The sequence below is a fragment of the Platichthys flesus genome, chromosome 8 (genome assembly GCF_949316205.1).
Source record: "Platichthys flesus chromosome 8, fPlaFle2.1, whole genome shotgun sequence".
In the NCBI taxonomy this organism is placed as follows: domain Eukaryota; kingdom Metazoa; phylum Chordata; class Actinopteri; order Pleuronectiformes; family Pleuronectidae; genus Platichthys; species Platichthys flesus.
Genome location: NC_084952.1, coordinates 13655695 through 13677130, shown reverse-complemented (window position 1 = coordinate 13677130; position 21436 = coordinate 13655695). Strand labels below are relative to the sequence as shown.

The following is a 21436-nucleotide window of genomic DNA, read 5'->3' as shown; positions in this document are numbered from 1 at the left end:
TTAATGAAAGATAAGAAAACACAAATAGCTTTTCTTCTTTGTTTATTCTGTGGTATAAAGATGTTCATATCTGAAATTATAAATACAGATGCAGTCTGTGAAACGCTCATATCAGCCAATATCATCAGCCAACCAATTTAACGGCCAGTCTCTCCATGAAACCTCAAACATTTTAGTTTATTTAGTCCAAAAATTGGATAAAACAAATTGCCTCAAATCAAAACAATCAGTCAGTTGTGTTTTGAGCCTATTTGCTTCACAGCTATGGAGCAAGAGCCAGAGGCCCTTAATCTCAATCTCATTATCCTACATGTTTTATAAATGTTATTATTATTTAAAAAGTAATAATTTCACTAACATATCGTTTTTAGTGGCATTCCACGTTACAATATTCAGGATTTGATGTAGATTAAATTCGGATCAATTATGATACACGGTTTAATTAAAATTTTAATACTTTTACTGACACAAATTTACTGCGGAACTAAAGGGCAGTAACACGTTTCCCACGGAGCCATTTCACATCCGTGCTACATAGCAGCTAGCCTCCAACAACCTCCGTATTGTTTGATGAGGTGTGGAGGAGGAAATAGGAGATGTGGTCCTTTTTCGCAAGGGATCCTGTCAAAGACTTCGCTTATGAACTTCTTCCAGACGCCCAGGAGAAGTCTGGAATATGGACTTTACACCGCGGGAAGCGGAAGGTAAAAAGACGCAGACCGCTGCAGAGCCGCCGCTAGCGGTTAGCTTCAGCTCGCTTCATTGTGGAGGCCTGTCAGTCAGTAAGCTTGTAGTTGTGTTGTCAGGTGTCGTACTGACATGTTTACAACATCAATATGTCCGCGTCGGTGTGAATGTCTGCCTCGAGATAAATGTTGCGCTCGCGCTGCGTGTGATCAGTTCTCAGGCTTTGTTTACCCGCTTGCACACACAGACACGTATCTGTCGCCACGTCACCCGGTTCTAACCGAGTTATCACCACTTATCCAATCTCTGTTCCGACTGAAGCTTCAACTCAACAGGGGACGTTTCTCATCGACCACTGACAGCACCTCACACAACCCACTGTGAGAACCCTGCGTTGGGAAGCTGAATCTAGACAGCCGTCCTCACAGGGCTGCACAATGACAGCAAAATAACAACTTCCTGTTTCTATCGTCCTGATCCAGCTCATTTAAATATGACGTAGTGACACGAGACAACTTGTATTTGGTTACAGAACATAATAAAAAAACATGTTGGAAAATTCAATTCAATTTAAATGAGTAATTTAATTTAAAGGAGTGAGTCATGTCCCCCATCCTGTCTCCTCAGACCAATGGAGAGCCTGTGTCTGTGTTTGTGTACGACTCGGCTCAGGGTACAGAGCAGCAGACACAGCTGGCCAAGGCTGCGTTCAAGCGTATGAAGACCCTGCGACACCCCAACATCCTGGCCTATGTGGCTGGATTAGAGGTTTGTGTGTTTTTTGTGTGTGTTCGTTTGCACCTTCTGTCATCAATTCTGCACGCTGCCACTGTCTGTAATGCATTTTAAAGGGATAGTTTGAGGGTTTGGTGAAGTGTTTGAGTCCACAAAACATTTTAGGAGTTTCAGGGGTAGGCATTGACCTCTTCTGCAGACTAAATAAAACAACAGAAAAAAAACACAGCATGCCTCCTTAGTGCACGTGTGGTGTCATCCAAGTGTTTGCAAGCCCAGACATTCCTATTCGGCTCGAAATGAGGAAATTTACACTGTGTTTTAAGCCTTAATGTCCACTGCTAGAAGTAGCAATGGAATGCACCTTCAAAGAGGCTGTCAACCTGGTGTAAATGACGTTGCTTTGAGTCAAATTTAAATTTCGAGGCTCACGAACACTTGGATGAGACCACAGAAGCAGCATGGAGGCATTTGATGTCTTATACGTCTAAAGAAGTGGTCACCAGTTACTTCAATTGTATTGGATTTGGATGCAGCGCTACCTACCCCTGAAACTCCACATTTGTTTTGAGGACACTTCAAAAACACCCACCCCTGCATCTGCATAGTGCTGATTAGGAAATCAGTGAATTTTCATTTTTCAGTGGACTATCCCTTTAAATATAATTAGTTGTGTCTCATCTACACCATCTGCTCTTTTCTGCATGTTTACAGATTGAGGTGAGTCTGAATATTCCACTGTAGGCCTACAATAGTTGTAGTGAATAGTGTTCTTCATATTCAGATTCTTGCGCTGTTTCCTCAGCTTTCTGCTCCACCAAAGTATAATTGGATCATACATTAAATCAGATTATTACTTATTATTAAGAACTAGTAATCTGTGCATCAACACCAATGATTTGTCAAGAGAATTTTAACCGTTTATTGAAATAAAAAGTATAAATATAAATCCCAGTTACTCTTCTCTGTGGTTGTTACAGACAGAGAAGAGCCTTTATCTGGTTACGGAGCAGGTGACGCCCCTGGCAGTCCACCTGAAAGCCCAGGCAGAGAAGGGCGGTTCCGGGGAACTGGAGATCTCCTGGGGACTGCACCAGATAGTGGTAGGGATGGGACTTTGTGCCAGTTGATACTTTCAGATGAGATGTAGTTTTGCCATTTCTGTCACTGTCCTCCTCTGGCCCTCTCTCACTGTTTATCTGTTAACTCTACCTTTGCCCTGTCTCACAGAAAGCTCTTAGTTTCCTGGTCAACGACTGCCACCTGCTTCATAACAACTTAGGTGTCTGGTCTGTTTTCGTGGATCGTGCTGGAGAGTGGAAACTAGGGGCCCTCGACCATGTGTCCCCTGAGCAGGGCGACCCAAGCGGGGTCTCGCTTCCGGCACCGAAGGCTGTTTATCCAGACATGGAGAAATATGACCCCCCAGAGTTGTCCAACAGCACTGGAGAGAAATGGTAAAAGAGTATTCTCAATAATCTCAAATTGAGAAGAGCTTGTCAGAATAATAATATGTTACTCCTGAATAAAAAGGGAGGAGTAATAGGAATATTTGGAGAAAGTGTAGACATGGCAAAGGAGGTTAAGGACCATGTAAAGATCAATGAGTGAAGTGTTGAGTGTATGATGGTAAACCTGACCCTGGTCTCTGCATTTTGAATGCACTATATTCACATCTTGCAGGGCAGGAGAAGTGTGGCGTTTAGGCTGCCTGATCTGGGAAGTATTCAATGGGCCACTACCTCGCACCTCCTCCCTTCGTTCACTGGGAAAGGTACGTCACCTCGAGTTTCTTTGTAATTAATTGACAGTTGTTATGGGTTCCATGAAATATCTTTTTAGATCCTCTAAATATTCTTCCATACAAATGTAGAAAATAAATTTAAATGGATGCTTGTTTCCATCCACTACTGAATATTAGGTGTCATCATGTAGATAAACAACTGGTGGCATTATTTGTACTGGCAGTTTCAATTAACCAATTGCGGAAGAAGAGAGCATAGCAAGATGATGTAATAGAAAGAGCACCGGTTATATCTCAAGCAGAAAAAAATGTAGACGACATGATGTAAATATGGTATTTCTATTAATTTAATGTATTACAACTTTTCCGTCAATATCCATATTTTAGCCATGAATAGGTTCATAATTAGAATTTGTGGATTTATATGAATATGTTTACATGCTTTTATGTTTAAAATATGCATTGTTTTTCTCCACGGTACGTTGCCCTTTTTTAAGCTGTCAGCTGGCCCTCGCTTGTGTGAATGGGCGGCCGTACGTCAGAAATGCCACACACCTTACCTGTAGCTGCAGTAACAATGGCAGTGGTTCTGCTGTGCTATTTTGAGCTAAACTAGCCAGTAGGACTTGTTACGCATTACTTGGTGATGTGCACGTAGAGGAATTCCAGCAAGGTGTTTCAGGCTCTTCAGGTTCTTCAGATGCAGTGTACTCTGTGCCCTTTTTTTCACAGACAGTAGAATTTGTAACTTCGCATACCTTTTACGTGCACAAAAGCATTTTATATAGGGAAATCCCGAATAGCATAAAATTATTTGTCTCGTGCTTCACAATCACTGTACATAATGATTTAATAATAATTTGTTTCCAATTATACTTTGTCACAATTTGCTTTTATTAATACTTCAACCTCCTCAACCCATCGAAGGATAATAATTCATATTTTGAGATTTTTTAGAATCACCAATTTCCACAGGATGTTTAGCCGCAAATTCTTCACAGTTTGATGGCAATTGAAAAATAATCGTTGTTTGTGACCGAAAGAAATTTTGTGTACAGAGTTGAGTTCTCTCTCTTGTCACATTCTTGTCTGCAGGTTCCAAAGGCCCTGGTCCCTCATTACTGCGAGCTGGTGGGGGCCAACCCCCGGGCTCGGCCCAATCCATCGCGGTTTCTTCAGAACTGCAGAGCCGCCGGGGGATTCCTCAGCAACAGCTTTGTCGAAAGCAATCTTTTCCTGGAGGAGATACAGGTCCACAGACTTGAACACAAGACATCAGAGCTACAGTCACACCCATTAGAACAGTCACAACCTACATTATTATAAAGTAAGACAGAAACTGAAAGTAGAAAGTTCCTTTGGATCTATTCTAAAAGTTTAGAAGAATATAATTTAGACACACACACCAGAAGAAACAAAATGAACTCCAAGAAACACTCCAACAATCAATTTAAGATGTTTCTTTGAGTTCTGGAAGCATAATTGAATATTTATAATTGTATATATTAGTTTATATAATAACAGTGAAATTCAAAGTATAAAATGATCCTGTCTAGATCAAGGAGCCAGCTGAGAAGCAGCAGTTCTTCCAGGATCTGAGTGACAATCTGGACTCCTTCCCCGAAGACTTCTGTAAACACAAGGTTCTTCCTCAGCTGCTCACCGCCTTTGAGTTTGGCAGTGCAGGCGCTGTCGTCCTCACGCCACTCTTCAAGGTAAATCATCCCTGGGCAACTATGACACCCTATGAAATAACAATGATTTTACCAGAGAATCTCCTTGCAGGTCAGAATATTTCCAAAGTAAAGCTTTAAAAAAGTAATTGTCTAAAATGAGTCAGAGTTAAACAATAGTAACACTGGTATTCATGTCTTGGTGCACAAGTCTTTTCAGCTTCCTAATCTATGTCTGTTTGTTCCAGGTAGGGAAGTTCCTCTCGGCAGAAGAATACCAACAGAAGATTATCCCTGTCATCGTGAAGATGTTCTCCTCCACTGACCGAGCCATGAGAATACGACTGCTGCAGCAGGTGTGTATTAGAATGTGGATACAGAATACAAATTGAAATGATATTTGGGTGCAGTCATGTTGGCTGGGGTGTTTATTTGATGATTTTTACACAGGCTCGGCTAGGGTTCAGCAGCAAAAGTTGCTGCCTGAGCCGCACTCCAGTGTGTATTTAATATAGGCCTGTTTCATCTGCACCCAGAGAAGCAGTTTTAGCTTCATGGAGGACTTTAAGATATGTATTAATTGGGGGTTTTAGTTGTTGCTGTACAAATGCTGTACAGGGAAATTTGTGTGTATTTTATTTCCCTCAGCTCTCCCATTTAACAAATGCAACTCATGGATTTTATAGCAAGGAAAAAAAGTAGAATGAAATGCAGTAGAATCATTTACAGTGTGTTGTTCCTTCTTTCTGTCCTTCTCTCTGTATGTCAGATGGAGCAGTTCATTCAGTATCTGAATGAGGCAGCAGTCAACGTCCAGATCTTTCCTCACATTGTTCATGGCTTCACAGACACAAACCCTGCCATCAGAGAGCAGACTGTTAAGGTAGTTTGCACAACACAACCACAATGCAGAAGGAAGTTTTGACTAGTGTACTGGAGGGTTTTCAGCCTGCTATAGCCACTGCTCTCCTTTTTCCCTTCTCTCCAGTCGATGCTGTTGCTGGCTCCCAAACTGAATGAAGCCAACCTGAACCAGGAGCTCATGCGTCACTTTGCCCGGCTTCAGGCCCGAGATGAACAAGGCCCAATCCGGTGTAACACCACTGTCTGCCTGGGCAAGATCGCCTCCTACCTCAACGCCGGGGTAAAGCACACCCACGCCACCATGCAACACTTCATTAATTTATAGTAACAAAATAAACGAAAAAATCTGTTCAAATGGAAATACACGGTAATCCTTCCATTCGCAGACTCGACAGCGTGTTCTGATCTCAGCCTTCTCACGAGCCACGAAAGACCCGTTCCCCGCTTCCCGTTCTGCTGGTGTGCTGGGCTTCGCTGCCACACACAACTACTACAGTGTAACGGAGATCGCTGCCCGCATCCTCCCCACCCTCTGTGCCATTACCATTGACCCTGATAAGAGCGTCAGGGACCAGGTAAACATGATATTTCACAACACTGAATCAAAATTATTAGTCATATAATTGCTCTTAACGTTATAGACGATAACGAGGGCTTGAATATATATAATTCCAGAGCAATGCAAAGGTAGATTATTTTTACTGATGACTTTTCAATTACTCTCCAATACCCACAGTAGTTTTGTTTCAAACAATTCCTGGACGAGGCAGGGAAGTGAGTTTCAAATTTGCTGAGCTGGCTATGTGAAACCAGCTGTTTTTGATTTGGCCAAATCATTTTTGGGGTTTAACACTTCTCTTACAATTGCTGCCTTATTAATTCAGTTTGTAAATATCTGTTTTGTTTTTACTTGATCATGCTGATGTGTTTCTGCTCATGATGTGCTGTTGTCTTTCTCTATGTCAGGCATTCAAAGCCATCAAGAGTTTCCTTTCCAAGATGGAGATTGTGTCAGAAGACCCTTCCAAGCTGGCTGATATAGGTCTGTGGTCTGAGCTGCAGTCTGATCTCTTTTCTTTATACGATTCAGCAAAGAAAACGCATGAAATTTTATCTTGAGATTTGAAATTATGAGTTCCTTAGACCGGAGTTGTCTTAGAGTTTTAATTAATAAGCTCTGCAGAGGGTTACACAGTAGGCAACATGGCTCAGAGTGCAACCACGAGTAGTTAAGAAGGAGGGTTTTTGTAAAATGTGATAAACAGGAAACAATACAGAAAGCAGGCGGGAAATGTCTGCTTTCTGTCACTGCTACAGAAAGATGAATCAACCCCAGCACACAGTTGCACAGATAAGGGTCAACAGCAGGTGAAATAACAAAGTAAGGGCATGAACTGTGTGCTAAATCGAAGAAAAAAACAGGAAGACATTCATCACTGTAGTAAGACATTGATCAGTGGAATTATCCATTACAGATATGTTGTATATTTTTATCTTTCTCAGTTAATGGGGGAAATAAGTAATAATAATAGGGTGACTCACTCACATAGTAGTCTTAGTTTCTGAAATTCTAAAAACAAAAACTTTATATTTGTCTGTCTTGCAGAAAAGGATGTAGCGTCATGTGCTCAGCCTGCAGGAGCTTCCTCTAGCTGGGCCGGCTGGGCCGTAACTGGCATGTCCTCGCTGACTTCTAAGCTGATCCGCAATGCTCCAGGGACAGAGGGGGATGCAACAGCTGAGGGCAGCGAGCCCACTGACACCACCAGCCCAACTACTACCACAGACGCTGCTGCTGCACCTGGTAGTTATCAAACTTAGTTAACTAGTTGAGAAAATGATGATCGGAGTGTGTCTTTATTTTGATCTTGAACTAAATTCCATTCATTATTTATCCCAGACCAGCTAAGTCATAGATAGGATACCTGAAACATTATCTTGTGTTTATTCTTCCTTTCATAGGTGAAGATGATAAAACTCCACAAATCTCTCTGAGTCACCATGCTGCCTCTAGTCATGCCAACCAATCACAGACTGTTGAAGTAACAGACAAATACGATGAGCCAATAGGAGAACGCTGGGATGAGGAGGAGGAGGATTGGGGAAGTTTGGAGGTTGGATTTCACCACTTTTCACTGAAATAGAAAACTGTGAACATAGGTGTGAGATCATACTGTAATGTAACTGACATATTAAATTACATGGATTTTTGAATTTCCTCAAAGGAGCCAGAGAAAGCTCACACAGAGCCCGAAGACTGGAACACTGACTGGTCATCATCCAAAAAGAAGGCTGGTGACCGACTAGTACGAGCTCTTTAATTTGGATAAATCACAAAATGCACTCACCTGTCTGTACGGACTTAATGTAGCCTATGTGGTTGTTTGTGTTCTCTATATGATTTATATGATCGTCTCTTTAATATCTAGGTGGGCCGGTCGACCTCCTCCGTGACGGTGAAGAAGCAGAGCTCTGATTGGAGCAGCTCAGGGTGGGACGCTGACGACAGCTGGTCCAATGAGAAGGAAGGCCAGGGACAGAGCTCTGCTGGCGAGGAGGGCTGGGGTAACGACTGGGGAGAGCAGGAGACAGATACAACTTTGGCCAATGAGACACTCACCCTTCCAGAAGGGGTGCGGTTAGCTAGCGATTACAACTGGGACAGCAGCAGCGCATCGAAGGGAGCCAGTCACAACGACTTGTTCGCCAGCGTGTCCCAGAGAAACCCAGCCAGTGCTGCTGCCACCACGGTGAGGATGGAGGAGACACAGACAAAAGAGCAAAAGGCAGACAGATTAAATTAGTGGTAAATAGAAAGAGATGAAAGAGCTGTGTCTCTGTTGATCTATTTCACAGGTTTAAAGTGTTCCAGTGTACCATGTAAAATACTCACAATTGTCCAGTTCAAGAGAGTTAGATCAAATCTGTGTAACTAAATTATAGATGTCCATCATGTATCCTACATGGAGGTGAGGAGGAGGCAAATAATCAAAGCACTTCTTTCAGCAGTTGTAAAGTGAAGGAAAGCAGATAAAGTGAAAGATAAGAAGGTATTGGTAAGCTAAACAGAGCTGAGGGTCTCTTGAGGGTACGATGATTTCAGCTCAGTGTTTTCCTCTGGTCAGGCTGGAGGTGGCTGGAGTGCAGAGGCAACAGGAGACTGGGGAGCTGAGGAGACTTGGGAGTCAGTGGATGGAGCCCCGGGTAAGTTTCTCAGCTGTCCTCCCTTATCCCTTACCATTGGCTGTAAAACATCACTGGACAGTGTTACCTATTTTCACTTATCCTGTATTCACACTACTAATGCTTAACTACTCTTGGTAGATGGCTATTATGTATGTCTGTGCCTTGAATTGCCTGTTTTTCGGCTTTGCTGCCCAGGTCTCAGCAAGGCGGAGCTTTCCAAGAAGAAACGGGAGGAGAGGAGGAAAGAGCTGGAGGTGAAACGGGCAGAGCGCAAAGCTGCTAAAGGTCCTCTCAAATTGGGTGCACGCAAGCTGGATTGACGAGGATGCAGAGCGAGCGAGAGATGAGGTTGGGGACAGAGAGGGATGAGCATGGATTGCTGATTGATCACTGATCCCAGAGCAGTGATGGAGGCTTGACATTCCACAAGTCAAGGACCAGAAAGAAGAGTCAGCTGTGAATACTATGAAATGGAGGTTTCTAGGTTGAGAATGGGGGGAAATTAAACTCCTGCTGAGGACGAGGATTCTCAACGTTGAAGGACATGACAGATGACGGGTGAAAATCCATTGCTCTATAAATGCAGGTTTGGTGATGGGGGAAAACAAAACCCAGAGAGACATGAAACAACACAGAGCAGTATTCCTTACAGCGGAAGTGATCCAACAAAATGTCCACTTTCATTATTCTTAACTCCTGCAGTTGTAAAGTAAATGTATATAAATGGTTCATCTTGTCTTAAAATGACACAAAGAAATCACACCTTTTTTTTTTTAACTGAGAGAAATATATAGTATATTTAGCAACATTTTAGAAGCAAACATACAATGGTTCATAAATGTGCACACAAACACAACACACACAGTGGATATGAATGTTTTAGTTCAGCTTTCACTTAATTACAGATTGGAGACTGAAAATCAAACCATGCATGCACTTGTTCATTTGTGTCTTAGCATAAAGACTTTATTGATGTGCTGAGTTTGCTTTGGACATACAACACTATATGTTTCTGAACCGACCTGACAGCTGGGTCTTGTGACTTCTTCAGATCAGAGAAGTGAGGATATACATTTCTGTGTTCACACGCCATTCCCTATGTCTCATGAGGTCAAGTGCAGCGGTGGAGGGGTTATAAAATCCAATCGTTTTTATTTTGGGACCTTTTGAAATTCTTTTACCAGTATAATCCTACAGATCTCCCTAAATCCTTGGGATGATGTGAGGATGTTAACATGTCAAGTCAGTACTTGGTGTGATCTAACTAAACGAGAATCTTCTTTTACTCTTTTTATTTGTGCCTTCCAAAGGTGGACCTGAAATGTCTTAAACGCGGCAGATTCTGTCTTTCCAACAAACTTTCCAGTGTGGCCCCTAATATCTCCTGTCTGTGTTGTATATGCAGTTGTACGGTCTGGTGTCACTTACAATACGACTTACTGTAAAGAAAAGCCCGCTGACACAATCCGTAACCATCAGCACCAGAGCTATCGTCCTGGTTTGGGCTGGTCGGGTCAGAAACTATCCTGCATAATTGAGATGGCAGACATTGGTTTACAGAGAATCTCAATCATGTAGCATGTAAGCTGTTATTAAATAAAAATAACAAAATCAAACGTATGCTTCTTGTTTACATTACACTTGCTTCATGGGTGTGACGTACCAACATTATTCACTCTGACTTCTGATTAACCATGTTTTAAAATTGTATCAGTTATCTGAGCTTTTCATATATTAAGTAAATGAATATCTTAGCTGATGATGAATCACTGACGATTTCAAAGAAGTTGAGGCACAAGAGGTGCACGGCCCCAACATCATCTGTTACAATCATTCTTAACACTGATGATCAAAACACTTTGAATCGTAAAAGATGTAACAATACTGTAGAGAACAGTCCCTAAAATGACTATAAATAATAATATAGTTATGACATTAGTAATAATAATAATTCTGGTGACAGGCTAATGGTAATAGCTAAGTGGTTGTTGCAGAAGTGGAGTGAGAGACACCTGGAAAATCACAAAGGGGAAAAGCACAAACTACAGGAGAGGGAAAACACAACATTAATGACAACAGATATTCGCACAAATGATTTTTCCTCTTTTTAATCATCAGAAGATGACAAATTTAGTACCACGTGATGTGACATGACATTAAAGTGCCCTTCCTGTGAGACGTGTTAACAACTTCATTGTTTGATATATATTCTTCATCAGCAAACATCGGTCACTTTTAGATTTAATAGCCAATATTACTTCTTCATGAGCAACTTTTAGCAAACATCTTGTTTAAAACTTTGAAAAAAAAAAGAATTTAAAAAACAACAACCTAACCTGTAGAAAAGATTTGAAAGTCTTTCAAATGCCTTCTTACATCATTTTTTTTTTTACATATTTCATCTTGGCACATTTAGTGAAAATTTAGAAATGTTACAAAAAGTCTAAAAAATACAGAGACCTGATCCAAAAGCAAACAGTCTTGCATCAAACCTTACAAAAGGTGTTAGAGACAAATTAAAGTAAAGTTAAGAAAACAGGGTGAAAAAAGTAATCTGAGCTCTAGTTTGATTATAGTAAGGGCCAGTTAGACTTTGCTGGTGATGAGTTTATCAAGGCACTGGTTCCGAACAGGCGACTTGTGACTCATCACTCTGTGTTTTTGTTCTCTCCTCTGAGGCCTCTTGCCAAAGCCAGGACGCCGCAGACTACGAGTCCGGCCGCACCCACTCCGATGGCAACATTTGTTGCTGAAGTCACCTTTAGAGACAAACATGCATCTTTTATTAAGAAGTTACTTTTTCTTGACTTGCTTAACCTCAAATAAAATATCTTATATTTTTTTTTTTGCTACATTTTATTCATACAACTAAAATTACCTTTTTTGGTTAATATAATGCTCAGAGGAAATGTAACCAAGTTCACATTGTTGAACTGATCATTCTTTCTTCACCATAAAAAGTGTTAACTGACAAAATTTGTACCCTGTCTACTTAAAAAAAATATCCACTGGTTTTTATATCCTATAGATCTAAACAGCTGCTTTCAGACATGAACTAAACTCCGGAGCGCCTCCAGACATTCTCCGGATGATGTGTACATGTACGTAGGTGTGAACGCAAATATCTGACTGGAAGCCTCCGGACTTCCTGTGGAGTTTCCCCGGCCAGTCCCAATGTACAAAGTCTACATAATGTCCGAATGATGTTTGGACAAAGCGGAAGACACCGCGAATGAGTGGGTTCAAAGATGACCTTTCTAAAGACACAAAAATAAAAAAATAAAATACCTCAGGATTAATAAAAGGTGCCATACACATTGAAGACGCCTATGATGGTGTAAAGATTTTTGGTGATAAGAGCCGTGTTGATGTGCTGTAAAGAAAAACTTGATCTTTGCAGTGGAATTAACACGTTATGTCCCAGTTATGACAAGATTTCTGTGATGTTTTGAACACGTCTGAGCGGAGAACCTCCTGCTCACGGTCCATGTGTGAAAGTCACACTCCAAAGAAAGTCCTCACCCTATTCTCCGGAGGTCATGTCTGAGAACAGTTTAAGTCATTTTTCCTAACTCTCTTCCACCTCCTCTGATTTCAAACCAAACCGGCTGTCTCCAGGTCCCAAAAACTGTCTTGTACGTAAAAGACCAGTGTGTCTTTACCTACCTGACGGGACACGTTTTTGCCGTAGCGTAGGTTGTTGACAAAGTGCTCACAGTTCCCGCTGACGATGGAGTACGGCACAGTCCTGCCCACCCATCCCATGGCGTCATTCGCAATGACAAAACCCAGACGGGGACTGTGCTCTCGGTCCAGGTCGTTGTTTACTTTCCATTCGTCACCTCCCACTACGGCCCACAGGAACTCTTTCTTCACCATGGCACTGTCAGCCAGGACGGACATCACACTGCTGGAGCCTACACTCGGGCCCTCACCTGTGAATAAAAAGGAATCAGTCACCAATTATTGATTTGTCCTCAGATCATGGTGATTTAGGCCTGACTAGGATGTGTGAGTCCAGGAGGTTGTGTGGCAGGACTTACAGGGCGGTGCCAAGTGAATGACGTAGCCATTGCCAACGTACACAGCCCAGTGCTGGTACATGGGACGGGAAATTTCAATCAAGTCACCGAGCCGCAGTTTCTCAATATCCTTGGATTTGAAGAAACAGAGAAACCTGTTTGACTTTAAAGCAACAGCAGCACATTTGATCTGTCTGGACTTTCTGACATAGTCAGGGCTAAACAGAAAAAAAATACCTTATCTTAAATGTACTCAAATGAATAAGACATTGGACAAACTATAAAGTTATTCAGTGTATAACAACCAATAATTGCTATAGCAAACACAAAAACAGCAAACAAACAGCTTGATGGAGTGTTATTATACTACATTCTGAGTTAAGTTGAAATAATAGTTTCCAAACCAGAGTTGGGGCCATTTTGTCTGCAAGTCTTGGAGCAGATTTGACTTTCAGCTTCTGCAGGAAGAAATTATTGTATTGGTCAACATGTCAGCACATCACATGAGATAAAATGTGTCAGGTCAAAAGCACACGAGTCTATAAACAGATCAGTGTTTCACGGATATAGTTCATGTTTTTCCTATTGAGGCTGGCTTTTACGAGGGGCCACAACAGGGAGTTGACATTCATAATGAAACTGAAAAGATGAATAGCAAAGAAATGAGTTAACCAAAGCTTGATTGTTTAATTTCATTTTCGCCTTTTTCCCCTTTCGTTTCTTCACCTACGTCCTTTGTCCGGGATTTCATAGTCCCGGACAAGGAAGTGGGTTTTCATCCTAGGATTTCATCCCTAGTTTTCATTTTAGGGGGAAATAGAAACTGAGTGCAGCCTGCAAAGTAAACACAATCAATTACGGTCTGCAACAGTTGGTCTCTGAACATTAAGAACCTTCATGAAGGAGAAGTCGTTTACAGCAGGTGTTTTGAATTTGTGTGCTGACCGCATTTATCAGCAAAATGACTAAAAATAATAAATAAAAATAAATAAATAAATAATAAATGAGACTGAAGATGCTGTTATTTAGACACAGTAGCGTGAGTATACATATGTCGGTATCATGTCAGATAGATGACACGTTTAGCGGACAAAATGAACAAATATTATGCGACCGAAAAGAGTCGCTTTGAGCTGCTTGTTGTCAGCTGATCGGCGTCGATGGTTATAAATAACAACAGCGGTGACGTTACTTCACGTTAAAACCCGCGAAGTCACGAGATCTACGGTCGTGTCCGGACATCTCACCTTCACACGGCGACTCCTGCTCCGCTGAACTTTAGTGTCCACGTCAGGCTCAGCGGCACCGGCACCGACAGACGACTGGTTATGTCAGTCCGATGCAGCACCACTCCTACAGCCAGCCCGGGACCTTCACAGTAAAACCAGTTCGCTCCTTCTTCTGCTCCTCCTCCTTCTCCTCCTCTTCAGCATCATCATCATCTTATTATTATTATTGTTATTATTAGGAACACCTGGTTAAAAAGAATGCAGTCTGAAGCAATAAGTCCAACCATAAAACTTCCTTGACCATTATGATGTTTTTGGTGAAACCTTATTTTGTAGGCTGCATTTCACAATAAAAGCACATTATTTAAAAGGTTCTGTGTTCGGTTTGATGGATGGAATATATTTATAAAAAGTCCCCTAAAGATGCCTGAGATGTGTGAAATCAGAGAAATTCAACAATGCAGAATCTCAAAAGAGTGTGCAAAAAAAACCTGGATCCTGATCCACACCAACATCTGATGACCACATCCGTCACCATTTTTCCAAGTTAATACAAGATTCAAACAAACAAACAAACCAACAAACAAACGGTGCAGAGATGACAACACCACCTCCTCGGTGAAGTTATTAAGTCACCACCACTAGGTGTCGACAGTGACGCCACTCGCCTGTGTCCGGTGTCTTCTGTTGGCAACGAAGAAGTCCCATCTTCCGGCTTTGTTGCGCCCTTTCGCCGTGGTAGTGATCTGATATCAGGAGAGAAAAACTAACAAAAACCGCCTCAGTTGTTGACGTCGAAGCCCCGTGAGCCGAGAGGAGGTTAATGTGACGCCTTCATGTTGAAAGACCAAGCGATGTCTGTGGTGTTCGACGGGAGTCCGCTGAACGCGATGCAGAGCTCCCACGCTCACAGCCCGCAGAGCGCCCTGAGGTGAGTGCTGCTGGAGGAGCAGACCCTTCATACAGTCACTGTCTGTTGCTTCATGTCTGTAGACGACGATCGGAGACGTTTAACATGTCACCGTGTTGATCTGTAGAGCCACCACAAGAAGGAAGATCAGATTATCCATTATGCACATAGTCGAGGGAAGGTTTTATAGAAAAGCTGTGTTACCATCATGAAATGTCAGAGACTAAAACAACCCTATTTGGAAAAGCCAAATATAACTAATGTTAAGTTAATAAATTGAATATGTTTTTTTGAGGCTGCAGTGAAGTATCGTTTCCATTTGTATAGATAATTAATTCATATGTCTAGTTGCTATAACCTTTCTGGTTAATATAATCATCTTCTTGAGTTGTCAGGAAAATATTGATAAACAACTGTCACAACTTCAGAGATCCCTCATAGTGATGTCAGTAAAATGTTTTCTTTGCCAAACTCAATACCCAGAAACCACAATATTGAATTGATAAAAGATATGAAACCGTTAAAAGCATCAAAGCCATCAAAATGTGATATTTGAAAAGTTGTGGACAGCATGTGTCATTGTAGCACAATAAATAACTTCATTGTCAATCTGCTGACTGTTTATTATTAGATTTTTTGTATTTCACTCAAATTGTTACACATCTTATTGTTTGATAAGCAATTTATCTCTATGTATATTAGGGCCACGGTATTTTATTGACTAGGCACTAGAGAGAAAATGTATTCATTAGATAGTAATTGTCTAACAACTTAAAATATATATAATACATATATACTCAATAGTTCTTTCGCCACTGTTTCACATTTCATAGACTAATGGATTAAATGACAAAATAATCAATAACAAAAACAATCGTTTGTTGTAGGCCTTCAAATTACTATGTGTGTGTCCGTCTTTCTTGTTGTTAATGTTGCATAAATACATTACAGACAAACACAACTCTGTTCATACCTTTACACTCATCCTATCTGTGTTTGCTCTAGTGCCCAGGAACTCTCTCAGGAAATCAAGTCCTTTATCAGTGGCGTTGACACCGTTCAGGGCCGGAAGCTCAGTGTGCGGGAACACGCCCGCTGTGCCGTCCGGCTGCTGCGCTCGGTCCCGGCCTGTCGAGGAGCCGTACTGGAGCACCTGAGGGGTGTGTACGACGAACATGTTTCCGCCTTCCTGCACAACCTGGAGACCGGGGGGGAGGCCAGCGCTGGAGTCAGTTCCAATCTGGAGGACATCATAAAGGTGGGATTAACATGTGTCTTCTAATGAGACAAGCATTTTTACTCATCTTTGAAGAGATATATTAATGTTTGCTTGCATCCATCAAGTGAGGTGTATTTGTATAGAAGAGAATCCTATTTACGCCCTCTCCCAATTCTTCTCCCTTGGCCCTACCCCTAGATATGAAGTGCCCTCACTGGGAGTGCCCCCTTCTTAACAGAGCCGCAAGGGAGAAATTGACACACCATTCCCTACATCATCAGTAGCTAACCAACATTATTACAGGGGAAAAAACAATATCAACATACTTGACAACAACCGTTTTCAACCAACATTGAAAAAGTGACACTTCTGACAACTGCAGGACAAACGGCACAGATTAATCTATTGATTATCACTTTGGGTGAAGGGTGTTTGAAGGGTTACATGCCGCCCCTCCCCCCTTCAAGAAATAGCGAAATGGGACAACCCTTCCCCTTCACAGCCACGTGCAAAACGAAGGGGTCAAAGTCACTTAAAATATGACATTTCTTTGAAATTCTTAAGAACATGGTCTAAATCCCCTATGTTTGTCTGTAGGAGGTCCATGGAGTGCTATTGGAGTTCATCCGGCTCAACCCCCGGGCCTGGGCCCCCCTGGTGTCTTCCTGGGCTGTGGACTTGTTAGGGCAGCTGAGCAGCAAGCATGCTGGCCGCAGAGTGGCCCCCCACTCCTCCAGCCTCAATGAGCTGCTCCAGCTCTGGATGTCATGTGCTGCCACCCGGTCCCTCATGGAGGCCTACTCACAGTGTTTGGCGGCCATGCTGGCGTGGTGCCCTGATGCCTGTGTGGATGCATTGTTGGACACCTCGGTTCAGCACTCCCCGCATTTTGACTGGGTGGTGGCTCACATTGGGTCTGCCTTCCCTGGTACTATCATCAGCCGAGTCCTGGCATGTGGACTCAAGGACTTCTGCTCTCATGGTGCCAAGGACCAAGGGTTAATGGTGATGGGAGTGGATAAAGGAAACAGAGTTCCTAAAATTGGCTCAGTGGTGGGAATCCTAGGGCACCTTGCAGCGCATCACTCAGACAGCATCAGGAAGGAGCTCCTCAGGATGTTTCAGGAGAGCCTGAGTCCATCAAGCCCCCTTTCTCCCACTTCATCCTCCACCTCCTGGGAGAGTTCCCCACAGCTTCGTCGAGCTGCAGTACCGTTTCTGCTGCAGCTGGCTGCAATGTCGCCCAACCTCTTTGGTGCTGTGTCTGCAGAGCTGGTAGAGCTGTTACGCCCCCCTGTCCTACTCCAGCTGCAGGCCTTGCTGCAGGGCCTCCCCAGAGAGGAGCTGGATAACATGCTGGGCCTGGCTGTCCATCTCATTAGCCAGAGTCCGTCAGGAGGGGCCCGGGTCCTCCGTTTTTTGGCAGACACGGCAACTCCAGCCTCTGTCATCATATCTGGCCCAACATCCTCCCCTCATGAAGGAGTCAGAGAAGGTTGTGATCGCCTCCTCCAGATGCTGCTTCTGCATCTCCATAAACTGGTTTTCAACCGCTCGGATGGAGTGGAAGGAAAATCCCATCACTCCGCTTCATCTCAACCTCAGAGGGTCATCCCCTTCTTGGAGGAGCTGCAGTCTCATGTGGGTGAGCTCTGTGCTGAGACGCTGCGCCTGGAGAGAAAACGTCATCTCTGGCTGCACCAGCTTCTCTGTCTGCTTTCAGTCTATGGGGGTCCCCGTGTGGCCACCGAGGCCCTCTGCCAGCTACTCACACAGGCCCGTAACCCAGAGGAGCTGGCTCTGGCCTGGCAGCTTCACACCACGCTCTCCTCCTGCATGGCGGGACTCGTTCCCGCTGCAGTGACTCGCTGTGTGGCCCAGATCCACACACACATTCTGGGGCCCCGGCAGCTGAGGCAGCTCCTGCTTAACCTGGCTGCAGCCATCCAGAGTCAGGATGAGGAGAGAAGAGGATCAGCCGGTGCTGAATCCTCCATGGCCATCCAGATGGGCTCAGCGGTCTCAGTATACCTCCATGATTTCGGTCCACTCCTTCTCCATGGTGACCCGGTTGTATCTCATGCCACAGTGCGCCTCTTGTCCTGTAGCCCACTCCCTCGCACCTCCTCGCCAGCACACCTGCTCTTGCTGTCCCGTGCTGCTGTCACTCATTTCTTTCTGGCACTGCGGAGAAGAGGAGAAGCTGGTACGGTGGGAAGAGATGTTGGGCAGGCTGGCGAGGCGGTGAACTGTTCGGTCCTGCTCCTGTCCCGTTTAGCAGCATACTCCCCGCTCACTCTAAAGGCTGTGCTTCAGCAGCTGGTTGAGGGAGCACTACATAAAGGCAACGCTGAGCTGTTTGGAGGTCAGATCGCTGACATGTCTGGTGCACCTTTGCCTGCCCCCTCTGTGTCCCCCGGCGTCGGAGCCTCGCTGCTAGACATCAACTGTCGGTTTGGCACCACTGGCAACTTTTCTGGTAGCGTGTGGTCCGTATTTCATGCTGGGGTAATCGGCAAGGGGTTGAAGGTCCGCACTGTAACACAACTGCCTGAACCATCTAGGGTCATCCAGGTGAGCTTGACAAAGTTAAAGCTACTTTTTGTGTAATTTCTTATTTCAATTTCTCTCTTATTGGGTGGAGTTAAAGGTAGGTGATCAACTTTGTATATTTTAAACACTGCAAATATATTGATTTGTGTGATTCCCTTACTTCAAAAGTATCTGAAAATTATACATTTTAAATAATTCATGCAATAACTTATTTGTATAAGAATTGTGATTATGTGTATTTTGAGTCTGATGTGTTGCGACAGAAAAGATATGTAACATGTAATTTCCTCTCTCTGTAGAACGTCCAGACTCTTCTGACCGTCGTAGTCCAGTCTTGCAGCTCCTATGGTCTCAACGGGTCTATCAACGGTTCACGACCCCCATCTGACCCCGACGAGCCGTCGCCCATCAACGCTGAGGCAGCCAAGGTTGTCGCAATCACACTGGTGGAAAACGTGTGTCCGGATGTGGCCAATGGGGAGCTGTCCTGGCCCCCGGAGGAGCATGCCCGCACCACAGTGGAGCGAGACATCCACATTCGACGCTGCTTTGAGGCCCACCCAGTGATTTTCCCTCTACTACAGGTGGTAGCAGCTGGACGCCCGGCTCTCTGCTACTGCTCAGCTGTGCTCAGAGGCCTCCTGGCCACTCTGCTGGCCCACTGGGAGTCGTCCCGCGAGATGTTATCCACAGACTCCCCGTGGCACCTCCAAGCCTCCTGCCTCCTGGTGTCCTGCATGGGAGAGGGCCAGCTCTTGCCTCCTGTGATGGCCAACGTCCACGAAGCCTTCCCCCACCTCACTCCCTTCGAGGTGCGGCTGCTCCTCCTGGCCGTGTGGGAGTATGTGAGAGGTAATGGACCAATGCCCCAGAAGTTTGTCTTCAGCTCGGAGAAGGGCCTGTTCTGCAGGGATTTCTCACGGGACGGCGATGTGGCGAGATACGTGGCGCCAATTCACAGCGTCCTGCATAAAAACATTGATAGATTAGGACACCTGTGCTGGCGGTTCCAGCTCTAAAGTGAAGTAGGGAGCAAACAGTGAAGAAAAATAGATGGAATACTGTTTCACACTGCTCCAAGAGCGGACTGCAAAGTTGCTACCACCGTACTTTAGTTTCATACAAGTAGGGTTTGTGTGTGTGTAATTGTGTGTGTGTGTTCCTTTTGTACCATATTTTTTCGACTTAAAAATGTATTGTGAGAAAGAGACAAGCAAAATGGAACACATGCTCTGTTTATTGTGTTAATACAGAGTGTGCTCTACACAAAAAGCCTTCATTTGTCATTTTGGTTTAGAGAATAAAACATAATTTTATAGATAGTTTTGTATGCTTGCCGATGTCTATCAAGGCTGCAACCATCGCTTGCATCTCTTGTTGTAATGCGCAAAATGTTATTTCAACCACTTTTCAAAATAAATTTGTTCCTGAAACATGTCTTGCACTAAGCATCCTTGTTGGTGCTGAAAGGCTAATTTATGAGGTCAAAGTCTATTATTACCGCATTCTATGCCATATGTCCTCTTGGCTAGTTTTTTCCAGCCATTTTTAAACCCAAAGCACTAATTCACAGGGAGGTGGTTCTTCTCTCTGATTTATTTAGTTTGTATTTATTCCGGCCTAAAGTGCAAAGAGTGTTTGCTAAATGAAAAAGAATACCCTATCAAATCTAATCACAAGTAGATACATGTATATTCTTGTGAAACAAATGATGCCATGTCATGACAAAAACATTCAAAACAATGTTAAAGATTAAACAAACAGAAATGTCAATGACTGGTTGATTAGTTGTCTCACTTCTTAAATGGAATGATAAATGGAAATTCACTCATCTACTCACCAGATGGAGGGGTGGGTGAAGTGTTTGAGTCCACATAACACTTTTGGAGTTTTAGGAGTAAACAGCATTGCAGTCAAACTCAATACATTTGAATAAATGGCGACCGATACAAAAAACATGGCAAAAAAACATAAAATGACTCCATACTGTTCCTGTGATGTCATCCAAGTGTCCGTAAGCCCCGACATTCAAATTCAACTTGAATCTGTCATTTACATCTTATTTTGAGCCCAAAGGTCCTCGATGATCCTCCCCTTATTCTGCTGGAGGCATTTTAGACACATCTTTATGAAAAGGTTTTTTCATGTGATGTCTACTGATTTTTAGGGCCCGAGCACTGAGAGGCACTGACAGACAGTGAGGCCCTCTTGAAATTGTAAGGATTATTATTAGGGCCCGAGCACTGACAGGCACTGACAGACAGTGAGGTCCTTTTGAAATTGTAAGGATTATTATTATTCCAGCAAATAAATTGGCTTTTTGAGGGCTTTACCATGCTCAAATTCTTATCAAAATTAGCAGAAAATTAGACAGTTTTGAGAGACAAATTTCTGTCTCATGATCAGAATCCAAGCCTGAACAGCTCTATGTGTCAATATTTCCTCAGTCATTATTCATTTTTTCTCAGGCAAAAAGCATGCAACGCTTCAAAATACATGTGCTTTGATTTAATTTAATTTTTTGTTTTATTTTATTTACCTCCTGTGCAGACGTGGACTGCACAGGATTCATTTAATATGCATCTATTTAAGTGACTGTACTTTTTATCCCTCT

The 21436-nt window shown here is 43.3% G+C and overlaps 3 protein-coding genes and 1 long non-coding RNA gene across 5 annotated transcripts; 2 read left to right on the top strand and 2 right to left on the bottom strand.

The window, feature by feature from the left end:
• Positions 1-512: 512 nt before the first annotated feature.
• Positions 513-10505, top strand: scyl1 (SCY1-like, kinase-like 1). Of its 2 annotated transcripts, XM_062393241.1 has the most exons (18): positions 514-704; positions 1315-1455; positions 2403-2525; positions 2653-2879; positions 3106-3196; positions 4262-4417; positions 4723-4881; positions 5088-5195; positions 5609-5722; positions 5828-5983; positions 6090-6278; positions 6670-6745; positions 7310-7507; positions 7666-7817; positions 7929-8009; positions 8133-8453; positions 8829-8907; positions 9085-10505. In XM_062393241.1, the coding sequence occupies exons 1-18, from the start codon at positions 597-599 to the stop codon at positions 9207-9209; spliced, it is 2604 nt and encodes an 867-aa protein (XP_062249225.1). In that variant the 5' UTR covers positions 514-596; the 3' UTR covers positions 9210-10505. The 2 variants fall into 2 exon arrangements, with proteins under 2 accessions (XP_062249226.1, XP_062249225.1); XM_062393242.1 differs by lacking the exon at positions 7929-8009 and having other exon boundaries at positions 513-704.
• On the bottom strand, positions 4267-8139 carry LOC133958452 (uncharacterized). Its single transcript, XR_009921685.1, has 3 exons — positions 8052-8139; positions 5567-5696; positions 4267-4402 (listed from the first exon to the last, which is right to left on the bottom strand). It is a non-coding gene; the product is annotated as an uncharacterized LOC133958452 (long non-coding RNA).
• A 476-nt stretch (positions 10506-10981) lies between the features above and the next one.
• On the bottom strand, positions 10982-14305 carry LOC133958451 (phospholipase A and acyltransferase 3-like). Its single transcript, XM_062393243.1, has 5 exons — positions 14159-14305; positions 13316-13369; positions 12933-13041; positions 12556-12824; positions 10982-11648 (listed from the first exon to the last, which is right to left on the bottom strand). The coding sequence occupies exons 2-5, from the start codon at positions 13328-13330 to the stop codon at positions 11538-11540; spliced, it is 504 nt and encodes a 167-aa protein (XP_062249227.1). The 5' UTR covers positions 13331-13369; positions 14159-14305; the 3' UTR covers positions 10982-11537.
• A 529-nt stretch (positions 14306-14834) lies between these two features.
• Positions 14835-20259, top strand: ints5 (integrator complex subunit 5). The gene is made up of 4 exons (XM_062393135.1): positions 14835-15071; positions 16056-16308; positions 16867-18843; positions 19122-20259. The coding sequence occupies exons 1-4, from the start codon at positions 14977-14979 to the stop codon at positions 19839-19841; spliced, it is 3045 nt and encodes a 1014-aa protein (XP_062249119.1). The 5' UTR covers positions 14835-14976; the 3' UTR covers positions 19842-20259.
• Positions 20260-21436: the final 1177 nt, after the last annotated feature.

Excerpts from the sequence above, each read along its gene's own strand:
- scyl1 (XM_062393241.1), top strand. The coding sequence starts at position 597 with ATGTGGTCCTTTTTCGCAAGGGATCCTGTCAAAGACTTCGCTTATGAA. Across the intron at positions 6,279-6,669 it reads ATAAGAGCGTCAGGGACCAG|GCATTCAAAGCCATCAAGAG; the intron begins GTAAACATGATA and ends TCTCTATGTCAG. Across the intron at positions 7,818-7,928 it reads AGGATTGGGGAAGTTTGGAG|GAGCCAGAGAAAGCTCACAC; the intron begins GTTGGATTTCAC and ends ATTTCCTCAAAG.
- ints5 (XM_062393135.1), top strand. The coding sequence starts at position 14,977 with ATGTTGAAAGACCAAGCGATGTCTGTGGTGTTCGACGGGAGTCCGCTG. Across the intron at positions 15,072-16,055 it reads AGCCCGCAGAGCGCCCTGAG|TGCCCAGGAACTCTCTCAGG; the intron begins GTGAGTGCTGCT and ends TGTTTGCTCTAG. Across the intron at positions 18,844-19,121 it reads AACCATCTAGGGTCATCCAG|AACGTCCAGACTCTTCTGAC; the intron begins GTGAGCTTGACA and ends CTCTCTCTGTAG.
- LOC133958451 (XM_062393243.1), bottom strand. Across the intron at positions 12,825-12,932 it reads CATTCACTTGGCACCGCCCT|GTGAGGGCCCGAGTGTAGGC; the intron begins GTAAGTCCTGCC and ends TTTTATTCACAG. Across the intron at positions 11,649-12,555 it reads GCAAAAACGTGTCCCGTCAG|GTGACTTCAGCAACAAATGT; the intron begins GTAGGTAAAGAC and ends TTGTCTCTAAAG.